The following is a 25,424-nucleotide window of genomic DNA, read 5'->3' as shown; positions in this document are numbered from 1 at the left end:
CAAATAGTTTAGGCTTTCCAACCTTGCAGTTGCATAGGAACTAGGATTTCTTTTTAATGCAAAATCTATTTAAAACTATTTCACCTATTTTAGGGAGCACGTTGAAAAACTTAGTGCAAGATTATTTTGAGAAGTTCCTATCAAGATGATATTTTGGTAATGTTCCTCTATAACCTCCATTTATTAAATCTTATTATAGAATTGAGTCATGAAACCAAAATAAGAGATCCAGCTTTGGGAATGGGAAGTGTTGTATTAGCAATCATCCGTGTTAGGGTCATGGGTTGCCATTTTAAAGCATATTTTCAAATAACAGCAGGTTCTGAGTCTAATCTACTTGAAATCATTGGAGGTGGAAGTGAGTTTGGAAAGCTGTTCTGTTCATTCCTAATAATCTTTTAAAATAATAAAAAGCCTCCAAGTATCTAGCAGCTGCTTACTAACAATTGAGGTGGTTTGTTTCATTAATATATTTACACGCTTATTTATTTTATAATACGTTAAAAATAGAGGGATAGTCAATTTCATCATTGTGTGATACTTAATACTCGTCTTCCTCATTCTCTGTGCAGGCAGCTTTATCCTTTTCTGCCCTTACACAAAGAACATTGTGTGTGGGAAGGTGCGGTAAGCAGGGCCTCACCCTGGCCTGCAATTGGCTTCAGTCAGCTGTAAAATTTGGTTGTTTTAGTGTTCTGGCCTCCCGGATGGCTGTAATGACCACCAGGGACCCATCCAATAACATCTGGTAATGATCTGTTACTTATTGTGACCTTGTCTCTTCCCGTCTCTGACTTCCTGCAAATTCATAGCATCTGTTTTCATATTACAGGCTTGAAACTACCAATATACTGAAGGATGTTCCTGGCTTCAGCAGCACACTCGACTTCCTCTTGCACTGTTATTCTTTTCCTGAAGTGTTCCATAAAGCTGTCACACTATGATCGAGTGACTCCTTGGAGATCAGCTCTGGGTTGTTGTTTACAGAAAGCTATGAATATTGAATGGCTTAATAGAAAGATAGCAGTTCTGTTTTGACTCGTCAGGGTACCTGTAGGTACACTGGATGTAGCAGGTCGCCAGTCGTAATGTAGTATGGACAGGTATTCTTGGATAATAAATTTCAAACTTCAAATTGGATTTGAAGTGAGCCACGTTGAGCTATTTGGAGTCTATATTTGTAATTCCATTTACTTTCTTTCTGTGCAAGTTTTCAGTGTCACATCAGGTCATATCTAATCTGGAGCAGCTTCCAAACTTCCCATACTGTCCTATTGCGGACCCAAAGTGGACAAAGTGAGCAGCTTAGTTTGAGGCTTTGTTTCAGAGTGCTGGGCATATGGCAGTTCAAGCATAATGAATAGTGATGTTAATTAGTCAGAAGCATCACTTATAATAGGTTGTTCTGTTAGCTACACTCTTGTTCTTGGGGGAGGAGAGTAGAGCAGGAGGAAACTGGTGAGTTGTAGAAATGGTTTAGTTTTCAGGTGAAACAATAGATTTCTGTGGTACTACTGAACTAACTTGCTGTGTTCTGTTATGCATCCTCCAGCTTTTTATAACTGATTGTCTGCTACCCTGTGTAGGGTGATCTAATACTCATTCATGTCTTTATTTACTCTTTTTATATTGGAAAGAATGCAGTGTTGGCAGTGATGAAGATGCTTCATCTTATAGTTGCACAACTGTAACTGTGAAAATTCTACTTAATGTCACACAGCAGTTGCTCAGATTTGAAACCCCAATCCCAAGTAGTTTGGTGGTGAAGCATGTCCCAAGGAGGTGTTCATTTGCTAAAACTGTCTTCAAATAATTTTATGACTGAGGGTAATTACGAAGTTGGTTGTGAAGCCTGTATCAGAATCCACAGCCAGTCCCCCAAAAGCCACTCATGTGCAGGATGTTGTAACATGTTGTACAAATCTTCTATATATTCTTGGCGTTTCTTGTACTTTTCTCCTAATTGAGTTACGTGCATGGTCTGCAGTCTATTTAACACATTCGTGCTACATTATATTCTGTAAGTATAACCTACTCTTCCACCTGTTGTAGCCAATTTGTGTGACATATTGGTCCCTGGTGCTGGGCTGTGCAGTGGCAATAGATGTCTTCTGGGCCACTGGAACACCAACTTTTAAACAAATTGGAAAACATTTCAGGAGCTTTGCTCTTAATCTGGCAGTGCAGGAGGTTCTTCAGGTTAGCCACGAAAAAGAAAACTTCTCATGTCCTTGCATGCATACGGGTATACTGTACTGTATGAAGGTGATTGTCTCATGTGCAGTACAGGCTGCTAAGTCTCTTAAAGTACATCTTACTTTGAGTCAGCAAATCAGTTACGCTCTTGGATAAACTAAATTTCAGTTAATTACTTTCTTAACCAGCTGCTTAGTTATTAAGCTGCTTAAAATGGGTTAGTTATTGTAAGCCAAGCAAGTTGTCATTTTACAGTATTATTTTATGTAAGAGAATAGACAATGTTGAAAATTGACATTGGAAGCTTCTGCATGCACTTTAATGCCCTAACCAAGCAAGTATCGCAGGAATGTTCTGCCCTTTGATAGGGAACACTCCCTAGAATTGCTTCATTGCTTGAAACCTGAGCTCAGGCAGGAACTGCACAGCTTACTCCCTCTGTAGACCTGAGAGGTAAGTAGAGTTTCATTGCACAAGTTCTGTCCTCCAGTTTCTGCAGCAGCACATGCTTTGGATTATTAATTCAAGTGTCTGAAGTATTACACCCTTAGCATGTTCTGAAAAGTTATAAGCAGAAACCTTTTTTGCATGCAAAGATTAATCCAAAGGAAATCCAATTTAAGCAATTCACTTGTGTATAAAAAAAGATTTTAGTTACTGTGAGTGGCCATGGTAGTGTCCTTGAGATACATATGCACATGTCTAGTACCTTTCTCAAGTTAAACTTCTGTTTAAAACAGATATTCTGAAACTCTGTGGGCTGAATCTGACCTGTTTACAAAACCCATTTTTCTTCTGGGGCTGCAGATTTTACTTTGGAGTTTGAAGTCAGCCTGAAGTTTCATCTGTTTCATGCTGCCTTCTGTGACTCTGTGATATCTGTTGGTGAGGAAGCAAGTGGATGGGACTGGGCTCTTTTCAACGGTGCCCAACAACAGGACAAGGGGAAAAGGACGCAATCTAGGAGATAGGAAGTTGGAGAGTTACAGAGCACTGAACAGGGTGCCCAGTGAGGCTGTGGAGTCTATTTTTCTGGAGATGGTAAAAATACACCAGGATGCCTTCCTGCATAACCTCCTGTGGGTAACCTGCTATTGCAGGGGGTTAAACTAGGTGATTTCCAGACCTCCCTTCCAACCTTTGCAATTCTGTGATTGAGCAGTGCCCAGTGACAATTATAGTATATTAGTTTCATCTGATGTGATTGTTTTGTTTTTTCTTTTCATTTTATATGTCATTTTTTGCTGGGGAATTGGATAGTTAGGATGTATAGCCTCACAGGGAATTGGTAGCCATCTGTGTGTTCTTCTGGTATGTTTACAAAATGTCCAGCAGGGATGATGGTAGCTGCTCAGGAAAATTAGCATTCGCTGTGTTCTTGGTGTGTCCATGCTTAACAGCTGATCCTTTTTTGTATGTACATATGTCGACAGAGGTTTAAATATGCTTTCTGTTCGTATGTTTGGCCACAAAGCAGTTACATGTGATAGCCCTGACAGATCTTACTGACAGATCTTAGAAGGCAAAGAGTATTTTTGAGTGTGTGGCAGTGAAGGCATCTTAAAGTAAATCCTACACACTCACATAGTTTCTTTACTGACATGTGGAGAAAGGGTACATTTGAATGTCATCTGCAAAAATAGTCTGTATTTTGTCACCTTCCTCTCTATTACTTTTGTGGCTGTTACATTTCTATTTGGTGGAAACTTTTTGGTGTCAGTTATTATACTTAGCCATAAGGCTGTTTTTTTGTTTCCTGGAGGAAGTCTGTTTAGTACAGAATGACTGTTGAGGCTGCTACATACTGCGAGTCTGGCCACACTTTGTTGCCTACACTGAAACTTCAAGATACGGTTTTGACATGGAGAAAATATGTATGAGTGTCTGTTGTCCACCACGGACATGCAGACTGTGGAGCTTTGTACACGGAATATCACTGTATGTGTCCTATGCTCATCTTCATTGCTTAAAAAGAATGAGAAGGCACTGTCATGTAGGTCTCCATGCTAGAAGCCCTTCTGTTCTGACCCGTATAGCTATTTCTTTCCTTAGAGAACTGGTTTGACTTCTTTGACCATTTTCTTTATGTACATTGAAGTAAGAACTGTATCACTGTCTGCAACTGTTCAGCATTTGGTTGGACTGACAATCGTCTCTGTTGAGTCTGCAGGTTGTGACTGTGAACGTCACTGAATGTTGAGTTGGTATTCTGAGGATCACTGAGGACAGCTGTTTTTTCATGCTCAATGGGATGAATTTGCTGTTCTGCTTGAAACCCAGAGCATTTTTCTCAGAGTTAAGTGATGGGGAAGGAAGAGACACTGTCAGTGTTAATCAGGAAACAGAACAAAAGTAGGGTGAGAATGGGCAGCAAAGGTGGGATTTGCCCTTTTTTCCCCACAAGGCACGGTGGGGGCTATTGAGTGAGAGTCCCAGCTCACTACCCAGCGGTTCAGTTCTGTTATGTTTTGATGCTGTGCAACAGGTGGCAGCAGAGCAGCAGTCTGACCTGGAAGCCTGAATGGAGTGAAGGGGTGGAAATGAATTCCTCCATGTTGAAAAAAAAATGGCACGCGTTGACATTCATGAATGCTCATGAAAATTGGTGGAGACCAAACAGTGCAATGCACAGTGAGAGGTGCATTGCAGCAGTGGTGGCTGCAGCAGTGGGTCAGCTCTCCTAGTGCAGACTTTTATGAGCACATCGTGCAGGATCTTATTCATCACAGGCAAAAGTGCACCGCTAATGGTGTTGACTGTGTTGAATAATGCTAGTCTGTACCTGAGAGTTTGCCCTATCCGACAGTGTTTTTGTGCTCTTTGTATCTGTTGTAGTTCCAATGGAAATAAATAGGGAACATTACTTTCAGAGTGATGTGGATAAGAAACAAACGTGCATACAATTTTTCAAGATTTTTTTTTTTTTTTTTAAATTTGCAAAATAAGGAAAACTTTTATAATCAGTTTGGAGCATGTTTTACTATTTTTTAAAGGTATTTATTGCTTCAGTGTATTGTCAACTTAAGTTCTGGGACATTTTGTTTGCTTACGCCCTTATCGAAGTATGTAGTAGTAGTTTGCCAAGTGTGTAATTAAGTAAATTACAGGGCCTGAATCTGTAATTCAAGCTTAAGAATGTAACTGGTGTCATTGGACAGGGCTAATAACATACTGAAAGCATGCATATAAGCACTTTGCTGAACCAGGGTTGCAGGATAATCATTAGAAACTCAGTTTTGAAAACTGAAAGTCACTTTTCAACTCTTGGATTTCGTTATCAACACGTCGCTCAACGTATAGGCGTCTGTTGACTTACATGATTCCTTACATGGCAAATAAGAATAGCTCGTGCTTTCGAACTAAATACAGAAATCCAGTCAGTTGAAAAAATGGAAAAAAAGATGACACGTGGAAGATTCAGTGGTTCAACAAACCTTTATCTACTCATATCGTAAGGCTAATTTATTTATCACTCTTGTCTGATACAGTGAATACATAAGCCTTGCAGAATAATGCACCAGTCTTCACATATGTGCCCTATTCATTTTGCAGTCATTCTCTATACTTCTGTTGTAAGATGTTTTTTGCTTTTTTGCACTGAAATTAATTTTTAATTACCTCTAACAGTGGGAGCTTAGTGTAGCCTTGATGCACAGCAATTAAAAGGCTTTTTGAAGTGAAAATGCAGTTCTGAATCATTTCTTAATAATAAACAAGAAAAGAAGTAAATAAAACAAAATCACCAACACAAGCAAAACAAAAAACTTAGGGGAGGGAGTGGATAATGAACAGCAGCTGAAGGACTTAAAGAATCGACTTTCTTAGAATAAAGTTGTGTTGTAATTTGCAAAACGCTTTTTCACTTAGATACCGTGAGTTTAATTCCCATTTTTCTTTTGTATGTGATGGAGATTTTAGCCTTGACTTTCTTCAATGTTCTACATTCATTCCTCATGTGCGCTTTTTGACCTTTTATTTTTGTTTTCTCTGAAGACCCTGTGTGGACAGTAATGACCGCACGTTTCCGATTGCCTGCTGGCAGAACCTACAATGTACGAGCATCTGAGCTGGCACGAGACAGGCAGCATACGGAGGTGGTCTGCAACATTCTTCTCCTGGATAACACTGTACAAGCTTTCAGAGTTAATGTAAGTAATCTGATGATAGCAGTGTCACTGAGCTTGCTTTCCTCTGTTTGATTCGCATAGGTGGAGTTCGGCTTCCAAGATAGTTTGAAGTATGGAGTAGAAGGGAAAGTTTTGTTCAGACAGACGTGCTCGTACTTGTACATACTAAATCACTGTAGGCTTAGTCATTCTGGCATACTTTATGGTACTAACATCTTAATTTCAAAATTGAATATACAATGTATAGTTTATTTCTGGTAGTTTTCTTTATGGACTGAATGTTGTTTAATGAAAATGAATTTAGCTTTACTACTCAGATGAATGAGAAGCGAGCTTTTGTTTGGTTCGGTTTGCTTTTTTCTGTTTTGAGAACCAGTAACATATAATGGCAGATCTTATTTTCTCTATGTTGCTAAGCTAAATATGTTCAATCATGTGGATGGCTATATTTAGTTACTGTTGCCATCTTACAGTACCTCATTGCTTTTGCTTTTTTCAGATTGTGTTCTTGTTCCATGCCTCTTAATGTACTGAGGATGGCAGGAAGGAAAATAGGAAACTTGTTGAATGTTGAGGGCTATTACTGGGAAAAGTGAATACTTTCCCATATGAGCCTGGAATACCTTATTCATCAGATTTTTTTGATTGATAGAAGAAATAAAACTGAATATGTTCATAATTTTGTGCACAGAAGTGCAACCATTTCCTTGGACTACTACTCCCTTTTCTCCTCCTTCCTTGTCTAGAGAACAACCAATCCTAAATAGTCAACTATCTATTCTGTCTCTCCTTAGAAATGTGTATGGTCCCTGAGATTCTAGCATACTACATTTTTGGTTATATGGATAAGTTTGTTGCTTATTTAGACTAGCCTGGGAGTTTAGGAAATAGAAACTTCCAATAGAGCTCTACCTTTTGGTCCCATGTCTTAACCTCAGTCTGTTTGGTTGCTGGTGATCTTGTTTAGTTGTTGTTTTGTTTGTTTGTTTATTTCAAAAATAAGGACATAAGAATATCTATTGCAATACCGTGCATGGTACATGGATTTTCAGGGTTTATAGCTGCATGTTACTGAATTGCGGTTGGCGCAATGCTTGACAATAAATATTAATGACGTTATTTTCAGAATAGGGAGAACAAAGATAATATCAAATAAATTAGCATAGTATTTTCCTCCTGGGGTTTGCTACAGGTGTGCTAATGGTTTTAAAGTTTAATTACCTGAAGTATGCAGAGCTGTATTAATAAAGTTGTACTTAAATGATATTTCTCTTCCAACGGCAGGGTACTGATCACAGGCACTGTCTCTTGATAATTTATATGACATGTTCTAAGTTCAGATTTTAACCTACCTCTTCCATTGTTCTGCAAAACAGGTGCTTTTTGTGTGCTCAACATTACAATATACAGAGCATAACAAATCAAATAGATCAATCCCTGCGGACTGTAGTTAGCCAAAGGTTATTTTGAGTTGGAGTTAGACTGCATGTTTGTCTGAAGAGTAGAAATTTTCACTATAAAATGCTCTGCTTACTACATGAATGTCTCCTACTTCCACCTCGGAAAGCATACTGTCTATAAGGCTAACTGCACTAAGTGGGAATGGCTGTAGTTAGTAACCTGATCACAATGATTTGCATAGACTTCCTTCTTCAGAATCTTATTATTTTTAATTTATTTTAATTCATTGTTTAAATACCTCAAGTTGCAGCTCTTCCTTGCAGGCTGACTTTGCTGTATTCCCTGAAAATCAGTACAAAGTGATTACACCAAACTTGGGGGAAAGCTAAGGCAGGGTAGATGGCATAAAAAGTGTGCCGTACTTCTTAAACTGCATTTAGTGATGTCTAGTATTGATTTTTTTCTGAAAGGCCAGTATTTGTGAGACATTTTGCCTTTCGTAATTTCTAACAGGTATGCATGAAATACTTGGATTTTCAGCTCAGCAAAAATGTGTTTTATATCCAACTGCTCAGTAATTCTTATTCACTAACTGTTCAGCATTCAGTTGTGAAACAGCTAAATTATAGTGAACTGTGTCATGTTAGATGTTGGATGTCACTCATTGTTTTTATATTTTTCCATTAATTTGTTTTTTAAGAACTATTCATGTTTACTCCTAGGAATAAAGCACATTTCTTTGTTAAACCCCCCTACATAAATTCCTTTATTTTTCTTTAAAAAAAGGTGAAGATAGCTATTTTCCTGCTTTTTATAGCAGCTGCTCACTGCTTGAGATACTGTTGCAAATATTTTGGACCTTTCACAATGAACAGGATTTTGTGACCTTCCCCTGCTCTGGCAAGCTGCAAACATCACTGTATAAATATCGAAGACAGGTTGAACTGAGGTCTGGTTTTACTAGATGCATATCTTTGTTTTGTACTGAGAGTAAAACATTGTGATCAAAACAAATGCTTCACGTTGAAACTTGTCTCTTCTTAGCAAATTTTCTGCTTTATTTCAGGAGAAATAGCTTTTGCTCTTCTGCCTTTTAGCAGCACCTCCATTCGTGGTCCAGCTTCTTTGCTGCCATGGAATGACTCTTCTCTACTAACTAATTCATAGTGACCAGCTGGTTCTAAATTTTCAGTATTTCTTTTTTAGTTATGAAGCAATTGGGGTTAGATAGTTTAGAGACAAGATAAATTCTTATGTTTATGTTTTTTTTTTAAAGTACAGAACTGATACCTGTGTGTTCCTTGCAGAAATAAATGCAAGTCTGCAGACTCCAAATGCCTTCTCTTTTCTGTTACTGTCAGAACCTCTTAGTTTGAGTTCTGATTGAAATCTAAGTAGGGAAAAATGCCAACAAGTAATTAGTGCTGCTATGTAATTTTAAAATTAGTTTAATTTGTTGAAAAAATTGTACTGATTACTGGTTTCAAAGTACGTCAGAAACTCCTAATTTAGTAAAGATGTGACTGTTTTTGGAATTGTGCATGGAAATGGTGTTGTGCACCATTGTTGTGTATTTGTTACATTGACATCTGTGGGATTTTTCTTTGCTTGTTTTCATTAATTGCAGATGAATTTTTTTTTTGTTAGTGAACCTTTTAACAATGTTGATGCTGTTGATTGTTTTGTTAAACATTAAGAAATCTTTCTCTGGTTTATTTATTTATTTTTTCTGGTAAGTATAGCACTTAAATCACTGCTACTTAGCTAGATAAATGGATCTGAGGTACATGGCTTGTGTAACTTAAATATCCAGAGCTACAGCTGTGTTTGCCCTGCTGGCATCATTTCAGGCATAATTTGTTGATAACCATTCTCTCGCTCTTCTTTTTCTTTTTTAATTATTCTAAAATAAATAGTCTGGCTTCTTGGAATTTTTATCTCCCAGATAAATGGCTTAGACTGATTACTCAGCTTTGGTGTATCGTCATATCAAGAATAAAAAAAAAAAGGCTTTGATAGGATGCTCTTCGATGTGTCCAAATGTCCGTATATGACCTGTAGATTTTTCTCATTTGCAGATATTGAAACCTTCAGACAATTCTATTATACAGTTTATATATAATCGCTGTGGAAGTAAACTACTTTAGCTCTTGTCAGGAGCAGGCTTTTTTGGTAGTAGGACAGGAATCTTTCCTGTTATTTTTCAAAATACCTTATTGCCTACAGTAAACAAGGCAAGATGCCTTTGAAATCCATTCTAGTATCAGTAATACTTGGTTGGCACCTATAGTGTTGTTAGAAGCTTGTTTGGTGCCAGAGAAGTAGAAAACTTGGGTGGAAGGTGTATCAGTCAGATCTTCCAGTGTGTTTCTTGTTAGACTGTTTGGCTTGCAGAATTTTCCTGATCTTTTGCACTTCAGGAAGCTATGACACTTCATAACTTGTTTGGAAAACTTGTTCAGGTTTCACTAAATGTATTTACAGAGTCTTGTCAGAATGGCATGCTTAGCCTTTAAATTACTGTTGGCAATATTTTCAGGTTAGGCAAGAAATTACTAGGTACCCACAACCACACAGATCTTTTTGCAGGTAAGGTTTGTCCCTGCAGTAAAGAATCAAGTTTGTTCACTTGTCCCTGCAAAGAAACATTAATATTCAGTTTATTTGAATTAGTCAATGTAGATTAACATTTCTTCTTAGCTAGATATTTGTCTGCTTCATCTGCCTGTGCCATTAAATTGTGGAAGCAAGCACTTTCAATATGCTGTTTCATTTACATTTGGGAATAGGTCTTCAGATAAAACAAGTAAGAATGACTTGTGCAGGCCTGAAAAACCTTACTTCAAAATTCAGTGTCTCTAATGAGGCTATGAAGTCCTTTGTCAAATCCTAGCCTCTCTTTTCTTTCTTTGTCCAGTAATCCTTTTTAAGTATTAAATTCGGTGAATGAGAGCCTTTCAGAAATAACTATGTAGTTAGCCAAGAGGATAGAAGTTCTTATTGTTAGAAAATGAACAAGATAATTTCTTACATGTATTTCAAGAAGAGAAATTGTGCTTTTCTTAAAAGAATGCTACTGGGATACACAGCATGATGCTTAAAATGTGGCATACTAGGGCACATCTGAAATAATGCATTAGTGCTCTACTAGCATCAAATTTGTGTGTCCAATGATGTACTTTTCCATTAAGCACACAATTACATCTTATTTGCAGAAACACGATCAGGGACAAGTTCTGTTGGACATAGTCTTCAAACATCTCGATTTGACAGAGAGAGATTACTTTGGTTTACAGCTGGCGGATGAATCCACTGATAACCCTGTAAGTCAAATCTACTTTATAAATCATGATATTAATGTATGTGGGGATCATGTTTTATTGTTAACAAGATACTTAATTGTAAGATTTTAATTTGTTTCTTCTGATAGGTCGGATTTTCTACAGGAACACTATTGATTTTTTTTATATGATGGATATGGTGCATGACACAATGTGTTGAGAAGTGCTGCATCTTGTGGGATATTTTTGTGTGATACACTACACAGCAGCTTCCTGTGCACTGACTGATACCCAGTCAGTCCCTGAGCAGCACACCCTTCCAACTTCCCCCAGTTTTATAGCTTTTGCATGATGTTTTTATCATATGGAATATCCCTTTGGCCCACTTAGGTCAGCTGATTCTTTCCACCCCCCAGCTCCTTGTGCAACACCAGCTCGCCCACTGGCAGGGCCAGACAGTACAAGAAGTTGAAACATGCTTGGCTCTGTGCAGCACTGCTCAGCCAGAAATAAAAACATCAATGTGTTATCAACTTTTGTTTTTTTCCTAAAGCCAAAACGTAGCATCATACTATGAAGGGAAAATCAACTCTCTCCAGCTGAAACTGGGACAGTAGTGCACCAATTTTCATGTGTTTATTTGATGTACTTCAGAATGGTATTTTCATTGATAATTTGATATATGAGAGATATGGGAATAGAATAGTATTTCTACAAGAAGGTGGAGCAGAATTGAGAAACTGAATTAGGGAGTTATATTGACAGAGGAAAAGAGTAAATTAAGTAGAGAAATAGCAATATGTGTCATAAAGACAAATGGAGGCAGGCTCAAATCAGCTGGCATAAAGAATAAATCAGTTGAAGTGAATTAATTAAATAGCAGTTATGAAAACTATCTGACTTAATTAGTAATAGTAATCAACATTCAAACAACATATTAAAATAGACAAACGTTGAAACTGAAAGAATGAATGATGCCTAGATAGTGAGAAACTGAGAGCTTAATCAATGTTTAAGCTTTTTACTACCTCAGTGAGTGTGTTTGGTGGTGCCTCTTGAGTATTTCATCTTTCTACAGGGCTGGATGAAGTAGCACTACTCTACCTCAAACAGGAGTTATTGTCATTGGTCCTGCTAAGGGAATTGAGTGGTTTTGGTTTTATTTTTTCTTCTTGAGCTGATTTATTTTAGTCTATGCCCCAAGGGGAAAAAAATCAATGAACCTTTGCATTCATATGAACTGCTGTTCATAGTCCTTTGAGCAGCACTTTGGTGAAGAGTTGTTAGCTGCTCTTAAACAAGTAGAAGTACAAAGTTTACTGCTTAAGTGTGTCTGTGAGAAAGGACATTTTGGAATAAAGTCTGAATTGAAGATATAAGACTCCAGAAATGATGGGATATAGAGGAGCATCACTGTGCTCTGGGTCATTGTAGGGACAGAATTATTTACAGTATTGTGCATCCTCCCCAACTATGTCATTTGAGTTTGTCTAGTATCACTGTGCAGTTACAATAAAACTAAATGCTGCAAGTTGCAAGTGGAGAGTAAAATCATGAGGTTGTGCTCACTCTTTAAAGAAATATTGTTGGTTTTGTTGTGTGTAGTTACTAGATTGAATGATCACCATTAGTTGGAGTAAGAAATAAGTTTCTTCTAAAATTCAGGCTTAGTAAGAAGAGTGAATGTTTTGATTGTCCTGGTTTTCTTTTCTAGCCCTGGTTATCTTGTAGGTGTTTAGATCATGATTCATATCATTTACTATGTGATAAAGGCTGTCAGCTCATCACCGTGACAGATAAATGAAGGGGACTCTTTTGAAGAATGAGCATTTGCTGCGAGTGTTCTGTAGTCCTTAATTCAGTAGGCCGAGTCTCCGATTTACAGGACGGGCAATGAAGGACATAGCAGAGGTGATTCTCTGGCAATTGGAAGGAGATCTGCCAGTCAGATCTGGGATCACTTCATGGATTGCTGAGTTAGAAGAAACCAAACTGGTTTATGCAAATTAACTTCACAGAGGTATAAATTAGCCTCATAGCTTTTCCCTGTCACTGTTAGCTTAACTGAGGCGATCAGTTTAAAGTATCGCTAAAATAGTTAAACACCCAGAGACTGAGTTCTAACCTCTGTTGGACACAAGCGATGGTTGTAGTAGTACCAGACAGATACCTGAATGGCAGAGTTAATCTCAGGTAAAAAGAAGCAACTGCTCACGTGGTATCTTTCAGAGACTTGACTGTGGCATGCAAGTAGGACATTTCTGGTTTAAAAAAAAATAAATGAAAAAATAATGAAAAAGCAACAGTTTGTTGATGCATAAGACTATAACATACAATTCTTGATTATCTGAAACTGCTATTATTTATCTCTTTCCAGAGGTGGTTGGATCCAAACAAACCTATCAGGAAACAATTAAAAAGTGAGTATGTGTATGCATTTGGTCAATTCATGCATTGTTGTTCTGCTTTTCCAAGGACCCCGATTAATTAGAAACGCTTTTCTTGACCATAGGAGGATCTCCTCACAGCTTGAACTTGAGAGTTAAGTTTTTTGTAAGTGACCCAAACAAGCTTCAAGAAGAATATACAAGGTAGGTATTATTTATCAATAAATGAGAAGTGCAGGTATAAAATATGCAGTCGTTATAACAAAAACCCTTTATGAATAAATATACAAATATATGTGCAAAGTGAACTGTATAAAGAAAATGCTACCAAGTAGAAACAGAAAAGCAACAGGAAAAGGAAAATATTTAGTCATCATTCATTAATGAATACAAACTTATTTTATTCCTGTTACTCCTGTGAGATCTACAAAAAAAAATCCTGTGCTTTCTGCATTTTTTTTTTTTAATTGATTTCTTTTTACAATTTTCTTCCTGGCACAAATAAAATTCATCTCTGTGTGACTGTAGTCCTTGAAACATTGTAAGCTTATTTTGCTAGCAGCATGTTGAAGTTTGTTGAAGAAAATGCTGAATGTGGACCCAATCAGGAGGTTTGTGAGTTGTGATTCGCTATGGAAGAAATGCCTCCAATTTTTTCTAGTCTGCATAAGTAGCGTGATTTGACAGATTGTAATTTTTGGATGTCAGCCATCCTGAAAACAGGTCAACCCCATTCAAAATACAGTATCTTAAGTTATTAAAGATAGCTTTAGAAATTCTGAGCAACAAAACTGGATATCTGAGTCCATATTTGTTTATAACTTCTGATCTGTCAAATTTTGAACAAAATTGTACCAACATCTACGCTAAAAAAATTTGTTCACTAAAACAAATCCCAGAAATCCTCGATCAGTCTTGGTTTCATGGAAATATTTACTGAGGATTTGGCGATTTACTCTGTTGGAATAACAAAACACTGTGATATTTGAATTAAAGGGCAGTATAAGATATTCCTAAGGAGATGGAAATGACAGCAAATGTGTATTTATATGAAGCAAATGAAGAGAAAAGCCAACTGTTTAGTTAAATATTGTGCTGTAAACACAGTGCTATAAATACAGCAGCCATTTAGGAGACAAGTAATGTATGATTGCTGTATCTAGGTCATTTCTGCCTTTTTTTTCTAATAAGGGTAATTGCCCTTGAGAAAACTCATTTGTGTTTGGAATTATTGTAAAGAGAATGTTATCTGCAGGGTTTCTGTAGTGAAGTTAGGATGGCTTGTCACTACTATGTGGTCCTTTCACATAATCAGCATTTCCCCTTTTAGAGCAAAACCAACCTACAAAACCAAAACAAACAAACAAAGCTGATATTTTTGACAATTCCCACTCAAGATGAGACTTTTCTAAGACCCTCAGCTTTTATATATTCCATGAAAACATGAGGGTGAGTCAGTGTGTGTGTGTCAGTGTGAATCAGCTGGGAAGGTTTGATACAAGCTTGTATCTTTAAATTAGACCTCTGAGAATTCATGAGAGGGGGAGGCAGCTTATGAATGCCCCGGGTCAGGAAAAGGTCAGTGGGAGCTCAGCTTGTGCTGGAGGGTTTGGCTTTAAGAACTTGTGTTGGCTGGAGACAAAGCTCATTGCAGAAGGACATGTTTATTAATATTGACTCAAATTAACAATAATTCTATCTTGTCCTTTTCCCTATATGTAAAGTAGAAGAAAACATTGTAATACAATACGTTCTTTGTTGTGTGGGTTTTCAGATGTACATTAATAAAGCTTCTATTGATTTTCCATTTCACTTAATAATATGCGAGGTTTTTGTGTTGGAACTGCAGTGGTTAGCTAACAAGTAATTAACTTCTCTGTTTACTGAAAACAGTGGACCGAAAATGAACTCTGCTTAGTACTCCTTAATCATTAAGTCCCTTGAGTATTATGGAATATTTCTAATAAAGCATTTCATAAAAAGTAAGAAATAAAAACAAGAAGCAAAAGGTGCATCTATACATGCGGAATTTTGTTCCCTATGTTTTTACAGCAGTAGATGTTGGCAGTAGGAAACTGATTTACATTTTTGTAGTTTTGAATGTTTGTAATGAATGAGCACAACTGGCTACAGTTTCAAACAAGGACTACAAGAAGAAAAATAACTGATTTCTTTAATAATAAAGTAGGGTATTCCAAAATTGAATCGATTTATAAGAAGGAATTATGTAAATAATTTCCACTCATTGGATTTTATTTATTTATTTTAATTAAAAGGCATCAAAGCCTAAAATATTTAAGACTACTTCAATGCCATGTTACTAAGTAAGGTTTTAGTGGAAATTTAAGCTTGTGCTAACATCTTGCCATCTCAGTACGTGTTACCCAGTTCAGTCTGTTTCAGCTGTGGTTTGTAGCAGGTGTTGTTTGCCTCCTGTTATAAATATTTATACGTTAGAATTCTCCAAAAGCTTTGAGTGAAGTATGAGGGAACTGAATTAAAATGAATGAAGAAAAGATTTGGGTCTTGCTGGGGAATCGTAAGAAGTACTTTAGGCAGAAATCTGTTTGATCTTTCAGGTTTGTTTGGATATACGTATTTTTAATTTACGCTGTTTCTGCTGTCACTGTTTGGTTGAAACATAGTTCTTGTTTTAAAGTGTTAGTCTTTTTCATTGGCTGTTTCCATCTTCTTCCTCTCTTGAGAGAGTGGGCATGTGAAGAGTAGAACTAAACCAAGCTTTCTCACATCATAATTAAAGAAAAGTTCAGAACAGAAGTTCAAGGAAGTCAGAAGACTTTCAAAAGGCTTTTATCATAGTAGATCTACAACTACTATTTTAGAATGGAATGCCAAAAGAGTTACAAAACTGAGAGCATTTATTTTAGTCTAAATGAAAACGGAGTAATGTCAAATGCTCAATGAGACTAAACTAATTAATTCTATCATTAAGGTACCTGCACACATAGAAACCAACTTCTGGCTTACACACCAAATAGTTCTGTTCTCATTCACTGTGAAAGCACTTACTTAAAGTTTAAGCTGAATATAAACTGGAAAACAAAATATGTAGGTAATGAATTTTACAGTATATGGGTGAAATATGATTTATAATTTCATTACAGAGTAATTACTAGCTTGTCACTTGTTTAATTTATGAAGTTGTATTATTTCATTTATCACTGTTTGTTTTCTTTGCCACGTGGGTTTAAGAAACAGGATGTCAAATGTAAGTTTTAAGCTTTGCACTAGAGGGAGATGCATTAAATTGATTAAAAATTATTAAATGATTTTATTTTTAATAGTATCTTTCTTTTTAAATTAAGGTACCAGTATTTTTTACAACTTAAACAGGACATTCTTACTGGAAGGTAAGATATTTTTTGTTCTCTTAAATGTTATATACAACTTGAGGAAAAGGTGTTGTCTTGATCATGAAGAATTATACTTGCAAAAATAAACATTAATAATAATTCTGTCCAACTCGTGCCTGAATACCTTATGAAGCGGTAGGCTTTTCAAAACCACTTATTTTCATATAAAATATTTAATTTTACTTGTTTTTCATCTAAAAATAAAACAGGTTGCCCTGTCCGTATAATACTGCTGCTCTTCTGGCTTCCTATGCTGTTCAATGTAAGTATTGCTAGTATTCATATACATGTAAGAACTGATATGTTTGTAAATGTAGCAGTATCTAGTTTTGCTTCTAAAGAATCTAGTTCACATTTGTATAATACTATGTATGTTTCTGGACATGAGGTAACTTTAGTCATTGTTCAGACCCGGTTGTTGATTTTTTACTCTCCCAGCATGCTTTAAGTTAGATATAGGAAAAGTGCTGGCAAATCTGTTTTCCTTCTTTAAGCTTCTGCAGTTTAAACAATAAAATAAGAACCCTTGTATTTCTCTGCATTCCAAGGTATAATTATATGTTATTTTTTCACTAAGTGTAACACTAAGGCAGTTTTTAGACACATGCACATTTTTAACATACAGTACAGTAGGCATCCAAATAGGTATGAAATAGTAAGTTCTGGTCATATGTGGCCAAGCAGTTCCATACCAGTATTGTCAGTTTTAAGCCCTTCAGTGGGTAATGTTTCTTCCTTTCTCCTTATTTTTCTTTGTTAAAACCTGAACTCTTTAATAGAAGAAATCTTAGAAGGTTCAGCACATAGGTTTTGCAAATTGTGATTGTCAGGGAAAAAAACCAACAAAAAGCAAACAAATTTGTATAAAACATCTAACTTCAGATGCAGGGACATATTTAATGTAAGAGCTGTCCAAAAAATATAAAGTCATGGCTTAGAGTTTTGTCTTGGGAAAGATTATGTATTCAGTACTGAAGCAGACAGTATGAAAAGTTTTAACAGTTAAGCTTCTAAGAATGCAAGACAATGTAGTGGGCATGCACAGAGCATTGGAGTTAGACTTTGTGTGTGCGATGTTTCTGTTCTTCAGTTCTTCACATTGTGGATCTCTGTCTAATGCTTTTCTTTGCGTGCCTATTACTAATTATCTCTGGATTCAGGTCTTGGAATTCTTCATGAATAAGTAGGTCGCTCCAAAATAGTACTTCCTATTTACTTCCATGTAAACTACAACTGATAGAGCACAATAATGCTATTTGATAGAGCAGTTTCTTATCTGCAAAACAATGTTTTTCAATACAGTCACCACCACTAGCTATGCATTTTCATAAGTGATGCAAGAGCCTGAATGCTGCACTCATCAAAATCTGCACCTGTGGTGGTGACCCACTGTTGCTGTCATCACTGCTGAAACATACCTCCTGTTGCTTCACTGTGTTCACATCCGCTGTTTCCACGGGCATTCAGCAAGAGGTGATGAATGTCAGTGGGTGCCGTTTCTTCTGCATGAAGGAATTCAGTTCCACCCCTTTGCTTCATCTTCACTTCCGTGTCAGCACCATTTTCCATGACTGCCCCTCTGCTGCCATCTGGCACGGAGCATGTAATGGAATATTGACAGGAAGGTTCAACCTCAACTGCCATACCACCAGTATCCACCTCTGATGTCATGGGCCAACGTAATAAAATAAGAGACATTCTTTTGGAGCCACCCTCGTAAATAGCAACACCAGAACTCAGACAGCCCTGTATTATTTATAGCCTGTTTTAGCAAGAATTGCACTCCATTATGAAACCTGGCCACATTTTCCAGGCTTTAACTAATTTTAAATATGATCTGTTTCTTGTGATGGAAGTGCCCCAGATGCCTTTCCTGCCTTCGATTCCCTTGTTTACCCTCTCATTCTCTGTGTACCTTCATCTACCCTATAGTCATTTCTTTCATGCCCTATAGAAGTGTCTGTGGACCTTCCCAGAACCCCACACCATGATACATTGCTGTGAACTTTCCCATTTTCACACGTTATGTTACTTAGTACTGCAAATATCTTAGATGTGTTTCAGATATTAAAGCTACATTGTTTTTGGATTACAGCTGAAAAGCCTCAATGCCTGTATTCTAAGCAAATTCTTAAGTTATTTTTTGTTTTATTCTGACAATAAATGAGATTTTATTTATTTATTTATTTTAATTATTATTATTATTTTCATTTTGAGGAAGTATTGGAAGCTATGAGAATGCACTTCTTAGTAATTCCATACAGCTGTGTACAAATGTATCTTTGTGCAGAATGAACTGGTTGTTTTTGCAGGTCTTGCAAACAGTTGTAGTTCTTAAATATTGTATGTAAGTAAGAGGTTGAAAAAAGAAGAGGGAGAAAAAGCTAGTACCCGAAATACCTTGGTTTGTATTATTTAGTGCTAGTTTTTAGGAGGGAATTGATGAATTAATTTGTGCATTAGAAATTAAACAGTTAATAAACTTCCTTCGTAAACACCCACTCAAAGCTTACGGTAAATTATTTCCACAGTATTTGCTGAGAATGTGATGGTTTATTCAAAAGGGAAAAGGAGAATTCAAATGTCACTACTTCTGTTTGCTATAGGTCATGATGTATGGGATCAGACTCGTGAATTTGAGTGTGTTGCACAGTGCCAGCTCATCACTGATAAACAATAACCTTTCTTTTTAATGTTTTAGCTGAGCTGGGAGACTACAACCATTCAGAAAACCTGCCAGGCTACCTCTCAGACTATTCTTTCATCCCTGGCCAGCCTCAAGACTTTGAAAAAGAGATAGCAAAGTTACATCAGCAGCACATGTAAGGATTTGTAGTGAAAAACATTGACTGACTTTATCAAATCCTGATTGTTGGTGCTGTCCTATCGTATAAAAACTGATTATTTTGTCTTAAAAGTTTTCTATTGAGAAATGATGTATATGCAGATGTGGTTTTTTCTTTTTTTTTTTTTTTTTTTTTTTTTTTTTTTTTTTTTTTTTGTGGAATGGGGTTTTTTTGTAGAATATCTGTGTAAGTACAATTGGTACTGTGCCCAGATAGAATGTGTATGTTAGAATGAGAGGGAATAATGGTGAATGGGAATGAATTTAATAAATGTGCGCTGAAAAACGTACTTGTGTTTGTTACATACTATCTGAACTTAACAGGATATTAGTTAATTTGTATCATTCATTCCTTGACAATACATAAAGGCCTTGATTTTCATGGTGCTGTTACCAGAAGGCAGGAGTCACTTTAGATGTAACAAAGTCCTTTTCTTTGATATCTGGTCTTTCCTGTTTGCAGCTATTTGACCTTTCACTAAAGAGGAAAAGGTGATGAAGCAATGGAAGTGGCTGGTTTTTTTCTGTTTTTTTCAATATATAACAATAAGTAATGGTTTTTCACTGATAGCTCCTTGGCATTTTAGAACTTCGATTCTGTGTTGCTAGAGTAAAATTTAATAAAACATAGGCTGAATTTCTGAAGACATTTGTACATTTCAGTCAGTGACTTAGGAAATCCACTTAAGTAGGGTAAATAAAATTAAAGTGGATTGATAGTTTAAACTTTGAGGGTCTCGGAGGGAGATTGCTACTATGAATAGAAAATGCAGTATTTCAAAAGCAATTTCCAGTTTTCACAGCTTCAGAGCCATTTGAATGTTGCAGTACATTAGAAATAGTAATAATAATAATTCTTAATAGTGCATTTGCAAGCCATTTGTTTCAGGACTCTGTAAGCACAATATAAAATTTTTGAATGAGGGTGTTTATGGTGAGAAGGGAAAATTCAGATTTCGGGGTGAGGAAAGGTCAATGCACATTTTCTCTTAGAGCTCAGTTAAGAGACTACTGGGGAGTTGCATTAGAATGCTTCTTATGTAGCTTCTTTCTTTCAGAGGGTTGTCTCCTGCAGAAGCAGAGTTCAATTATCTCAATACAGCACGTACCTTAGAACTCTATGGAGTTGAATTGCACTATGCAAGGGTAAGTTTGGATGAACTAATATTTTAATGGAAAAGTGGATTCCTCTGATATTTGTGAGAAACTAAATAATTTTTTTGTTTTTAGTGAGCCTTCCTGGTCACTTTTTTCCAGGAGAAAAGGTTGAAAATAATGAGTTTATCTTATAAGCTGCCTAAATGCAATTTACCATTATCAAAGGCCGCTATTTTTAGTCCATCATCTTAAAGGTCTTTTCCAACCTAAACATTTTGATTATTCTATTTGCTTGCTATAATTTCTGCTTAGTTTAGGTGTGCTAGTTGAGTTCAGTCTTATTGGCCTGAATGTCAGTTTGGCTGACTACTACTGAAAAAGAAAAATATCAATGTCGAATGCATTGTTGGCATATAAGAATCTATTTTTTTAAAACAGATTTTATTTGGTTAAGAACAGAACTATCATGTAAGGTGAATGTACTGCAGTTTGATAAAATATGAAGTGAACGGTGAATATAGTGTGAAAATAAATACACAACCTTCTACAGTAAACTCAGAGAAGTATAGTTTAAAATCATGAAAGCTACAGATTTTGAAAAGAGAGTTTCTAAATGAGAAGTTCTGATCATGAACAGTAATTAAGCATGTATGGAAATCTAGCATTTTACTGCTCCCTTATAAGTAAAATGAAATAGTTTTATCTAATAAAGCAGGTAGCTTGAGGTCTCAACTTGTCATTACAGTGTTACCATTTCTTCAAAGACAGAATGTAATTATTTTTAACAAGACATTTTTGTTTCTAATATTCCTGCCCTAATGTTAAAGGAACATGCAAGTGAATTTCAGAAGCACCCTACTTCATTACTATCTCTATTCTCCTATTTTTACTCAAGAATTGAGACGTTTGTAGCAGATGTTTGATAAGGGTGCATAAGTATTTCAGGAAAAGCATACTATTTAAATATGCTTACAGTATTATTTGTTTTAGAGTCTCTTCTCTCTGTGTTCTGAGCTTGCTATTTCCTTTCAGGTAGGAATTTAAGTTGCTGGTTGTTTTTTAGTGTAGTATATGCTGATCCAGTGTTGTTATTCATAATAAACTGCTAGAATAGTGTGTTTGCTTGATTATCATGGAAGATCTAATTTGTAAGCTACCATAGAATTTTAATTTTCTAAAGGATTCAGAGCAAACATTTAGTCCTCTCTGAAACAGGAGAGAAAAAGTGACTTCCTGCTTGTCTTGCTAAAACATGATCCCTTCCATGTAAATTGAGTTCCAATTTACTATTGTGTTTGTGTGTTAGGGGGGAGGTGGGTGAGCTTCCAATATATTTATATTGTTTTTCACTTCACTGTCTCTTTTCTTTGTTGAAGGATCAGAGTAACAATGAAATAATGATTGGAGTGATGTCAGGTGGAATACTGATCTTTAAGAACAGAGTACGAATTAACACCTTTCCGTGGTAAGAACAGCTGCTAAGGCTATTCACTTTGTTTGGTATTTCAGAACATATTTTCTACCATTATCAGTGTCATGTGCTTAAATAAATAAATAAAAGGCTAAAATTTTACTATTTGAAGTTGAAATGATTTACCTCATACCAGGTCATGGGTAGTTTTATGAAGGGTTTTTGTCCTGTTCTGGATTCTGTGCTGTTAAGTGATTGTGGTGAGAAATGTAATTAATATAATTTTTCTTCAGCAGCCTGTAAGCATATTTTATGTAATTAACTGTTTAGCGAGGATTAGCAGCATGGATATATCGATTTTATTCTGCCTCAGTCTTTATAAAGACCACTGCACTTAAAAATATTAAATACAAAAGTAATTGCTGTCATTTTTTTTTGTAATTTAATTGTACTTTGTGTGTTAAATGTAGGCATGGCACTTGAGGATATATGAGGTGTAGTATCCAGGGATATTGTCATCTCTTCATCTGAAGACAGCTGTTTTCATGATAAAGACCAAAAAAGTACATTTATTGAAGGAAAAGTTGTCATTTATTTCTCCTCTTAACTAAAATAGATTGTAAAGCTGTTCTGTTACATAATCATGGAATTGTCCTCAGTGATCTATTTGTTCTGGAGAACATCAAATTTTCTTTAATTGGGATTATCTTTTTACTTACTTGTATCAGAAAGGGAAAAGCCTAAGAGAAATCCTCTTCTGTTGCATCATTCTTATGTTCTACACAACTATGTCACCTTCCCCAAAGCTTTCTTCTGTGTACCTCTAAAGTAGTTTTCTTTGGTTTCCTTTGTCTTCTTTAAATCTACTCCGACATTCATTCTTACTGCATACTTTGTGTATACTATAATCAAGTTCTGAATGGGCAAAGTCAGCCAACAAAGATTATTATAACAGACATTTACTTACCAGGCACAAAAAACTTTTCACATTAGAAAAATGCTGACTTTCACATTTTTGCTTGCTGCTGATTGGTGTGCTTGGGCAAAACAGCATCGAAGTTTTCTGAAGTTCGTCTTCATATAAATGGTTTAAATTCATTACCTCAACTAAAACTGGAAAAACTACTTTTCTGAATTCCATCTGATACAGGTAGCTGAAACTCTTGGGTTTCTATTGTTTTCTTTAGTTATAGGGTGAGATCAATTACTTGTAATCAGTGACCTGTTTTCACTTCACTTTGGTCTCTTTCACTTGGTGAGATTCAAGATGTTAATGACATCCAACCCTCTGAATTTCTGAGACATTTTAGTTTGCATTGCAAAGCTTAATTCTTAGTTTTGTTGTAGGATGTTAAATAATTCGTGGTTTATTATGTTGAGAAGTATGAATGATCAAATTGGAGCAGATTTACGCAGAGAAAGAAAAATAGAAAGCTGTGACAAAAACCTTATCTACACACGGATGTAATTGAACACAAACATATTGCCTGGAAGCATTTAAAGAAAAGCAAGCCTGAGGCAAACACAGAACATCTTAATTTTCAGTCTTCATGGCTGCTTTTACTGCTGTTTTTTTTTCCCCTTTCCTTTCCTTTCCTTTCCTTTCCTTTCCTTTCCTTTCCTTTCCTTTCCTTTCCTTTCCTTTCCTTTCCTTTCCTTTCCTTTCCTTTCCTTTCCTTTCCTTTCCTTTCCTTTCCTTTCCTTTCCTTTCCTTTCCTTTCCTTTCCTTTCCGAGAAAACAGTAATAATAGAAATAGGTTCTATAAAACGCCAGTAAATTACTGGGTATATACAATGTAAGTCATAATTAAGCTGCAAGTCCCTACTGGAAGTTAGAGGTTTCTGTGAACTCTGTTTCATATCATTTGCGTGCCAGGGATGCTGATCTAAATTCTTACTGTGGTTTGTATGTGTGTGTAATTACCTAAACAGTTCTTCTTTGTATTCAACCGTATCAGCTGACATCAGAGTTATTAATTTCTTCCTGTGAAGACTGTAGTACCACAATAATAGGTCTTTACAAAATAACTTAAAACAACAACAGCAGACAAAGAACCCCACCCCCACTCTTATGTGCACATGCACACTGTTTTCTCCAGCCATTGCCTTTCTTTGGCTAAGAGGAAAGCAGTAGCCCTCTTATCGTTCTTCTTTTATCCTTAGTCCTACAGTTGTTCCAGTGACATCAGATCTGACAATTTGGTTTCTGCTTGCTTCTGTGCAACTGGACCTGTGCAAAATGTCTTTTCAGTGCTCGGCAATTATGTGGCTACAAGTGAATGTTTAGATATTCCATTTGCAGTAATCCCATGCTGACTTGGAGACATGACAGGATAGACCTGCATGCACGTGGGGAGAAATAGATGATGAAATAGATTCACTTGTAGTCAAGTAAAATGTTCTTTACCACTGATCTTAATTTGGTTGAAATTTTTATGGAAGATTACTTAATGCAGTCTTTGTTATCAGAGATCATAGGGAGAGAAGGAAGAGGAGGAAGGCTAGGCAGGCTCAAGGCAAAATGCAGAGTGTGTCTTTTATGTAGTGTATCCTAATTACTTTTCCTGTATTAAATGTAGTATCTATTTTCCACAAGCTGTACTACCTGTCACAGAGACCTGGGAGTCAGGGGTTCTGATCCTTTGATTATTGAAGACCAAAGCACAAAAGCATCAAGTACCTGAGCATGTCATTTGTCACTGGATCACCTTCTCGGGAGTGGAGACACTCTTTCCTTTGCCTCTCTTTTATTGTTGATGTTCCCCTGGAAACCTTTCACAGAATTACCACTTTAAATTCCAGTTGAGCTATGGTAGTAGTACCTAGTGGTAGCTAGATAGTATTTCTGTATTCCTTCTTGGTAGTCTGAGTCTGCTTCTACCTCCTGTATATTTCCCATGTTTGAGCTCAGTCAGAAGTTCCAGGTTTGTCCAAGTTGGCCTCCTTCTGCACTGGCCTGTTTTATGTAGCACATTGAAGATTGTTCTGAATTGGGATTGTCTTTGAAGTTTGACCACCACTCCTCAGTTACCAGGCCCTGCAAAGTTTATCCAAAGGATTTTGTGTACCACAGTTCTGAGCAGACTGAAGTTTCTTCTCCTGGGGTTACTGAATCTGCTGCTTTCTCTCCTTGGTTTCCTCAGAATCATTGAATATGCTGTCTCACAACTGCCGGAGCCAAATGTGCCCTTTACTACTAAATCTCAACAGTCTTTCCATGTTTGTGAGTGCTGCTACCAAGAGCATCTTCCCTTGTTGGTCAGCACAAAACCTGTGTAATAGAAAACTTGGTCTGGAAGTCTGC

General features: G+C 36.4%; 1 protein-coding gene across 1 annotated transcript in view; it reads left to right on the top strand.

Annotated features, from left to right (window-relative positions):
- Positions 1 to 25,424, top strand: part of PTPN4 (protein tyrosine phosphatase non-receptor type 4) — a 91,901-nt gene that overhangs the window by 27,359 nt on the left and 39,118 nt on the right. Inside the window, exons 2-10 of the mRNA XM_072341462.1 lie at positions 6,190 to 6,344; positions 10,940 to 11,047; positions 13,383 to 13,425; positions 13,518 to 13,596; positions 16,719 to 16,763; positions 16,976 to 17,028; positions 19,468 to 19,588; positions 20,670 to 20,757; positions 22,086 to 22,174. Of these exons, the coding sequence (XP_072197563.1) occupies positions 6,207 to 6,344; positions 10,940 to 11,047; positions 13,383 to 13,425; positions 13,518 to 13,596; positions 16,719 to 16,763; positions 16,976 to 17,028; positions 19,468 to 19,588; positions 20,670 to 20,757; positions 22,086 to 22,174 (764 nt within the window). The 5' untranslated portion in view covers positions 6,190 to 6,206. The remainder of the gene's footprint in view (positions 1 to 6,189; positions 6,345 to 10,939; positions 11,048 to 13,382; positions 13,426 to 13,517; positions 13,597 to 16,718; positions 16,764 to 16,975; positions 17,029 to 19,467; positions 19,589 to 20,669; positions 20,758 to 22,085; positions 22,175 to 25,424) is intronic.

The sequence above is a fragment of the Excalfactoria chinensis genome, chromosome 7, assembly GCF_039878825.1.
Source record: "Excalfactoria chinensis isolate bCotChi1 chromosome 7, bCotChi1.hap2, whole genome shotgun sequence".
Classification (NCBI taxonomy): Eukaryota; Metazoa; Chordata; class Aves; order Galliformes; family Phasianidae; genus Excalfactoria; species Excalfactoria chinensis.
The sequence above is the reverse complement of the archived record's forward strand: the minus strand, read 5'-3'. Positions and strand labels throughout refer to the sequence as shown.